Source organism: Oncorhynchus mykiss, chromosome 15 (genome assembly GCF_013265735.2).
Source record: "Oncorhynchus mykiss isolate Arlee chromosome 15, USDA_OmykA_1.1, whole genome shotgun sequence".
Classification (NCBI taxonomy): domain Eukaryota; kingdom Metazoa; phylum Chordata; class Actinopteri; order Salmoniformes; family Salmonidae; genus Oncorhynchus; species Oncorhynchus mykiss.
The window spans coordinates 49,051,662-49,059,462 of record NC_048579.1 but is presented as its reverse complement, the minus strand read 5'-3'; the positions used below and the strand labels follow the sequence as shown (position 1 = coordinate 49,059,462).

General features: G+C 42.9%; 1 protein-coding gene across 3 annotated transcripts; it reads right to left on the bottom strand.

Annotated features, from left to right (window-relative positions):
• Positions 1 to 696: 696 nt before the first annotated feature.
• LOC110490217 (acyl-coenzyme A thioesterase 5) lies at positions 697 to 7,548 on the bottom strand. 3 transcript variants are annotated; one of them, XM_021563485.2, is made up of 10 exons: positions 7,393 to 7,548; positions 6,463 to 6,665; positions 4,047 to 4,146; positions 3,578 to 3,935; positions 3,280 to 3,399; positions 3,037 to 3,119; positions 2,722 to 2,815; positions 2,576 to 2,656; positions 1,911 to 2,052; positions 697 to 1,791 (listed from the first exon to the last, which is right to left on the bottom strand). In XM_021563485.2, the coding sequence occupies exons 2-10, from the start codon at positions 6,650 to 6,652 to the stop codon at positions 1,661 to 1,663; spliced, it is 1,299 nt and encodes a 432-aa protein (XP_021419160.1). In that variant the 5' UTR covers positions 6,653 to 6,665; positions 7,393 to 7,548; the 3' UTR covers positions 697 to 1,660. The 3 variants fall into 3 exon arrangements, with proteins under 3 accessions (XP_021419160.1, XP_021419159.1, XP_021419161.1); XM_021563484.2 differs by having other exon boundaries at positions 7,224 to 7,465; XM_021563486.2 differs by lacking the exon at positions 7,393 to 7,548 and adding an exon at positions 7,155 to 7,173.
• Positions 7,549 to 7,801: the final 253 nt, after the last annotated feature.

Here is a 7,801-nt window from a genome sequence, read left to right as displayed (position 1 = left end):
ATCCCTCCTTCTCCCTCCACACTATCCCTCTCTCCTTCCATCCCTCTTTCTCCCTCCACACTATCCCTCTCTCCTTCCATCCCTCCTTCTCCCTCCACACTATCCCTCTCTCATTCCATTCCTCCTTCTCCCTCCACACTATCCCTCTCTCCTTCCATCCCTCCACACTATCCATCCCTCCTTCTCCCTCCACACTATCCCTCTCTCATTCCATCCCTCCTTCTCCCTCCACACTATCCCTCTCTCCTTCCATCCCTCTCTCCTTCCATCCCTCCTTCTCCCTCCACACTATCCCTCCTTTCTCCACACTATCCCTCTCGCCTTCCACCCCTCCTTCTCCCTCCACACTATCCCTCTCTCATTCCATTCCTCCTTCCATCCCTCCACACTATCCCTCTCTCCTTCCATCCCTCCACACTATCCCTCTCTCCTTCCATCCCTCCACACTATCCCTCTCTCCTTCCATTCCTCCTTCTCCCTCCATCTTGTGAAAATGAATCAGTTCTTGCTTTCTGATCATAATGAATAAGATTACATGGACAGGGAAGTCCTTGTCCAAGAGCAACAGTCCTACTCAGATGTTGGAATACAGGCCCAGGACTCATCCATTGCCCACCACTACACATGCTACGTGCATTCATCACCCTCATGTACTATATTGAAGAACTGCAAAAGAATGACCAAATAGCGCTCTCATGTGCTCAATTACAGATATTGTTCATATTCTTCCTCTGATTTATTATAAACATCATGGACAATACATTTCCTATTATTTCCTCATGAATCAAAAAATAGAATCAATCATCTGTGTGCTATGGCAGTTAGGTTTCAGGCACAGGTGTTAACACTATTGGCAGGTTGAAACTCATGCAGTTCAGTGAATGAGAGACTCTGACCCACTACTGTGGACACTCCTCATCAGCCCTCAATTTATGTTGTACAGCTGTGTCCACTGGTCTGATGACTCTCAGTCATTTCATAAATATTAATCCTTAAGAGTATATTGATGTACCCAAAATACTGTCAGTTTAAGATTAATATCAGATTTTTTTCTTGGGCTGTGTCTCAATCCGCCACATCCGCCTATGTCGACATTCCACATCTGAGGTGGAAGGTGACTGAGCTACAGTGGTGTTTGTCAAACCGAGACATCTCAAAAATTGGTCTTCTCACAAAAAAAAAAAATCTTATTCCTTATGATACATTTTTGGACTGTCTTTTTTGCCATTTATGAATGTGTTATTCAATGCGTTTCTATGGGCTATAGTAGTAAAGACCAAATTCAATATTTTAAGTAATTTAAAAAAAGAATAGCTAAAACCAAGTGTACACCACACAAATTTCCAAATCCTATCGCTGAGCCTGTCACATTAAACGACTGTCTTTCCTGACGTTTTAAGTCTTGACAACGCAGTGGTGCGCTCACTAAATGACATGGCAAGACAGGGGTCACACACTATAAGATTCTTCACTTGGTCGTTAGAGTGGTATCGAGAATCCTGTCTCGCAAAAATAATTATGTTACGTATAATTATTAGCTTAGAAGAACCCTCTCACCCACTAAAATAATTAGACTTAAAATATAAAGTGTTATTGTATTTAAAAATAAAAGTTATAGCTTAGTCAATCATACTAGGTCCTTGATACTAGGTCAGTGACATCACAGATTGGCCTTAGGGACAGAGTCAGGGCTGGGGTAGAGGTGTTGCCGTAGGAAGCTAAGGATCTTCTCCCAACAGTCTTCCTGAGCATCAGCATGCGGCTTGGTGTACCCTCCCCATAACATGATCACTGCAACACACAAACAATCATTAGTTACATTAGGAGTGAACAATTGGTTATGTTATATATATATATATATATCTTAGTTCAGGTGTGTATACTATAGGTGTGAGTTGTGTGTACAGTACCTTTCTGTCGTGTTTGCAGCACTATGAAGTTGCTGGCTCTGAAGTGGGGTGTGTAGGGCGGCTCAATGAGGTGTCCAGCATCAGGGTATTGTAGAATGGTCAGTAGGTGCTCGTTGCCCGCTGCACACATCATCTGGGTCATCTGCAGGTGTCGTGGAAAATTGTCTCAGAAATATAACACTCTTACAAGAACTTGTGAATTAAATATAGACTTTAATACAAAGTAGCAAAGCTGAGCCCTTCCATGGAAGGACCCTATCACAAACGTAACAGAGCCGAGCCCCTCCATGTAAAGAGACTAACTTCTGATATTACAGAGTCCTGCCTTTATAGGATTCTGTCTTTGCATAACGTATAGAGTCCCCTCCCTCTATATGAAAATAGCTTCCCTTGACCTTTCTCCATTATTTTCTTTTCATCTCAGAACTTGCTTGTTAACACCCACATCTGATAGGTTATATTGGTAGCGGGACCCTGGTCCTATATGTTCCATTCCTTATATAGCCATTCTGTCTCAGCTCTTCAAAGTGGAAAGCCTAGATGCTGCTAATATTGGAAATATAGTCATGAGTTTTTCTCCCACACAGGTCAGAGGTCACATTCAGCATCAATCACAATTATTGATTTCATAGGAAGCTTGTAATCATGTTTGTGTGTGTACTCACGTCCTTGGCAGACTCCACTGTGGCCCAGTTCTGATCATCCTCCCCGACGACCAACATCAATGGACACTTTATCCTCCCCATCTGTCAGAAGACACGGCAATAAGTAAACAAACCCACAGTGTGGGTGTTTGTGTGTGTTGACTTACATCCACTTTCTCTCCAAGGTCGGTTGGGATAGGCAGAATGATGTCTCTCCAGACCACACGGCCCTCTTCATCAAATCGGGTCTTATACCCATCCCTGGCAATAAATAATTGTGTTTTTAGTCTATTTCTTCATTTGGGCTGTATGTCACAAGCTTCATAATCACGGTACCTTCACTTCACGATAATCACGGTACCTTCACTTCACAATAATCACGGTACCTTCACTTCACGATAATCACGGTACCTTCACTTCACGGTACCTACACCTTCACTTTGAACAGATTTAGGTTTATTTTTCAGCCACACACCACTCACTTGTTCATCTTTCTAAACACTTCGCCGATAGGCTTGTTGACAGGGTTGACGTGACTCCCACTGATACACACACAGCATTTGGGCTGGAATACACACAGTATTTATTGTTTACACACTAAACAAACTCATAAGCATATACACATGGTCAGTGTTGGGACAATAAAGATGACTGAATCTGAATTCACTCTAAATACAAAGCTCCAATCTGGAGGAAAACGAGGAGAGTAGGAGGGAGAGGCTCACGCTGATGTCTTTGGAGTAGGCTGCCAAGTTGAGGGCGACTGACGCGCCTAAGGAGAGACCAAACAGAGCAACTCTGTCCTTCATCACCAGAGGGTGCTCCTGCACAATCCTGAACGCTTTCTACATAACAGAGAGATGGAGCTCAAGTGATAGGGATGCAATGTAATATAACGTGAGGTGATGTAATATAACAGTGAGTCTGGATAATGAGTCACAGGAGTGGACTCTGCCCTCTCAGGGCTGTTTCTGAACATTAAGACAAGCACAAGCATGTAGGCACACACAGTATGAGACTCACCTCAAAGTAGGTTTTTGATTCGATGTCTGAGGTTCCGTTCTTGTCATAGGAAAGGTACTCTAGCGCCATGGAAACAAAACCGTGTGACGCCAGGAGGCAGGAGCGGTACTCCACCAGCCCCCCACCCCCTCCCCACATATCCAACACCCCAGGGAAGGGTCCAGGACCTGGGGGTAAAAAGAGGGTCCCTCGGACTCCATGTTCCCTGATGTCAATTCTGCACACACCCGGTGCCATGTACCATCGTTCTGTGACAACGGTCGCTAGAGGAGACTGCTTGCTGAAGCCCTCAGTCATGTGCCCACTGTACACAGAGATGTGTACCACATTAGGAGTGAGGACATCCATCTTTCTCAACCTGAGAGACAGAGAGTTTATTTGACTTGTCCAGCTGGGCCCGGTCACCCTAAATGATGTGTTTATCCTGTGTAAAATTGACCGCAAATATTGAATTGCTTTGGTGTATTACCTGAGGCCTGTCCGACTGCCTGCAACAGGCTGCATGCTCCACAGTAGACCCATGGGCTCTGCTCCTTCATATGTTCCTCCAAGACTGGCATCCTTAGCAACTACATAAACAACAGAAAAGAGAAAGAGGCTGGAGTTCCTGACTTGGACTTCAGAGAAGGATGACCATTCAAAACTATTTTTTTCTACTCGTAGCTCATTTTTTTCAGAGATGTCAGTTGTAGAGGTTGACTGATTATGATTTTTCAGCACCGATACCGATTATTGGAGGACCAAAAAAAAGCAGATACCGATTAATCTGCCGATTTTATATGTTTGTAATTAATGACCATTATAACAATACTGAATGAACACTTATTTTAACTTAACACATAAATCAATCAATTTATTCTCAGAAATAAATAAAACATGTTCAATTGGTTTAAATAATGCAGAAACAGTGTTGGAGAAGAAAAAGTGCAATATGTGCCATGTGAAAAAGCTAACGTTTAAGTTCCTTGCTCAGAACATGAGAACATATGAAAGCTGGTGGTTCCTTTTAACATGAGTCTTCAATATTCTAGGAATTATAACTCATCGACTATTTGGTACAAATACCATTTGTATTTCATATGCCTTTGCCTATTGGATGTCCTTATAGGCACTATAGTATTGCCAGCCTAATCTCGGGAGTTGATAGGCTTGAAGTCAAACAGTGCTGTGCTTCAAGCATTGCTAAGAGCTGCTGGCAAACGGAGTAAAGTGCTGTTTGAATGAATGCTTACCACCGCTCAGTCAGACTGCTCTTTCAAATCATAGACTTAGTTATAATATAAGAAACAGACAGAAATACAAGCCTTAGGTCATTAATAGGTCAAATCGGGAAACTATCATTTCGAAAACAAAGCGTTTTTTCTTTCAGTGAAATACGGAACCGTTCCATAATTTATTGAACGGGTGGCAACCCTAAATCTAAATATCCCTGTTTAGTTGCACAATCTATGTTGTGTCATAATTATGTAAAATTCTGGCAAATTAATTACGGTCTTTGTTAGGAAGAAATGGTCTTCACACAGTTCGCAACGAGCCAAGCAGCCCAAACTGCTGCATATACCCTAACTGCTTGCACTGAAGGCAAGAGAAGTGACACAATTTCCCTAGTTAATATTTCCTGCTAACATGAACTTCTTTTAACAAAATATGCATGTTTAAAAATATATACTTCTGAGTATTGATTTTAAGAAAGGCATTGATGTTTATGGTTAGGTACATTTGTGCAACGATTGTTAAATCATCACCTGTTTGGCGAAGTTGAAGTAGGCTGTGATTAGATGATAAATTAACAGGCACCGCATTGATTATATGCAACGCAGGGCAAGCTAGGTAACCTAGTAATATCATCAATCATGTAGTTAACTAGTGATTGTGAAGATTGTTTCTTTTTATATAAGATGCTAGCTAGCAACTTACCTTGGCTCCTTGCAGCCACAAGGTCCCTTTGATGCTGCACTCACGTAACAGGTGGTCAGTCTAACACACAGTCTCCTCGTGGATTGGTGGTCAGTCTAACACACAGTCTCCTCGTGGATTGCAATGTAATCGGCGTCCAAAAAGGCTGATTACTGATTGTTATGAAAACTTGAAAATCGGCCATGCCGATTAAATTGGTCGACCGCTAGTCAGTTGTCTGTAGACTGGGGCTCCCGAATGGCGCAGCTGTCTAAGGCACTGCATCTCAGTGCTAGAGGCGTCACTACAGACACCCTGGTTCGATTCCTGGCTGCATCACAACCGGCTGTGATTGGGATCCTATAGGGCGTCATCCCCATCCCGTCATCCGGGTTTTGTAGGCCGTCATTGTAAATAAGAAATTATTTTACTAGGCAAGTCAGTAAAGAACAATGGTTAATTTCTTTAAAAAGTCTCAAGCACACTGAATGTGGCTTTCAAAACAACTGGGAACTCTGAGGTCAAATAATGAGGTCAGTGATCTTCAGGTAGGAAAGTGAGAGCTCTAGAAAGAGGCTGAGTTCCCGACTTGGAATTCCAGTTGTATTGAACTTGGCATTAATGTGCTTGGGCGTGTTCATTGGTCACGCCTTTCAAAGTGTGTTGCATTTTAACACTGATCCTACTTGGGACTACAGGTCCACTGCATGACCTTCACAACAACCATATTGGTTTTAATAGCATCTATTTTGGTATCCTTTACTCAAGGTTTGCTGTGATGTTGTACTAACTTGATAGCAATAGAGGGCAAACTAGCAGGCAAAAACATTGGCCAGCATCTCATGTTACAGCGCATGCGGATCTTATTGGCAACCACCAGGACAACGTGTAATTGAATTAAACAAGAGTATGGGATTTCATACAGAAGTTAGGCCAAGGCTACATCCAAGAACACGGTCTGTAAGCACGGTCGGCGGTCACAAACCTACCTGTCACCATGCCTTGGCCGTCGCTGGTGTAATGGCCGAACGCCTCCCAAAGGTCCTTATCCTCAGAGCGATGAAGGGAATGTAGTGTCACTGAGAGCGCTGGCGGTAAATTCCTCACAACTACCTGGATCTTCTCATCCACGAGCCCCCGCGTTGGCTGCACTGACAGAAGCGGGAAAGTCCCAACCATGGTGGACAAACACCTGTAGAAAAAAAGACAGAAACCAAACGAACATTGGTAAAGATGGTGGGATTGACATCCCATTTGTCTTGGCTTTAACCTGTGAAAATCAAATCAAATTTATTTATATAGCCCTTCGTACATCAGCTGATATCTCAAAGTGCTGTACAGAAACCCAGCCTAAAACCCCAAACAGCAAGCAATGCAGGTGTAGAAGCACGGTGGCTAGGAAAAACTTCCTAGAAAGACCAAAACCTAGGGAGAAACCTAGAGAGGAAGTGAGGGGTGGCCAGTCCTCTTCTGGCTGTGCCGGGTGGAGATTATAACAGAACATGGCCAAGATGTTCATAAATGACCAGCATGGTAAAATAATAAGAATCACAGTAGTTGTCGAGGGTGCAACAGGTCAGCACCTCAGGAGTAAATGTCAGTTGGCTATTCATGACCGATCATTATGAAAACAAAATTGGCTACGAGTCACATTCGCTTCAAACTTTGTGTCCACATTTACCTAGACTAAGTTATTCGACAATGACAAGTCAAAGACATGCTGACATAGAAAACCGCTCTGTGTAGTTACATAATTCTGGTGCGAGTAGACAAGTTTACTCGTGCAGGAAAGTACAAAGTCCGTGCGGCACTGCTCACAAAGTTACAGCAACTAGAAACCCATAGCGATGAACTGTAGGCCTATGCATGATTCATCTTCACAAAGGCGGCAAGATTTTTCTCAAAGGACTGTTACTTACTTCACCGGTTAATAACAACGTAGGCTACGTTGGGTTTACGCACTGTTTGGTAAGAGGGTCTGCTTAATAAGTGTCAGTCAGCAACACTAAAACGGTACTTCCGGATCTCTGAATTTCTGACATTTTCAAAATAAAAGTTCCTCACGTAATATAAAAGTATAATTAACCTCAAAAGTCTATCCTCATGATACACTAACATACGAGGCCGAGCGGTGAAACACCTCTTCCCATTCATTTCAATGGAAGGAAAGCAGAGAGGGTAGGGGACCTTTGGGTGGTGGAGGCGGTGAAAAATATCAACTTTCCCCAACTTTATGCAAATCACCAGATGTAAAAGATGTAGAATATGTTACGAATTTGCAGGACATATGATATGTTTAGATAGATGGCTAACGTTAGCTAGGCTAGG

Coding starts and splice junctions, on each gene's coding strand:
- LOC110490217 (XM_021563484.2), bottom strand. Junction 4,147..6,462: donor CGGCCAAGGCATGGTGACAG/GTAGGTTTGTGA, acceptor TTGTTTATGTAG/TTGCTAAGGATGCCAGTCTT. Junction 2,053..2,575: donor CAGTGGAGTCTGCCAAGGAC/GTGAGTACACAC, acceptor CGACACCTGCAG/ATGACCCAGATGATGTGTGC.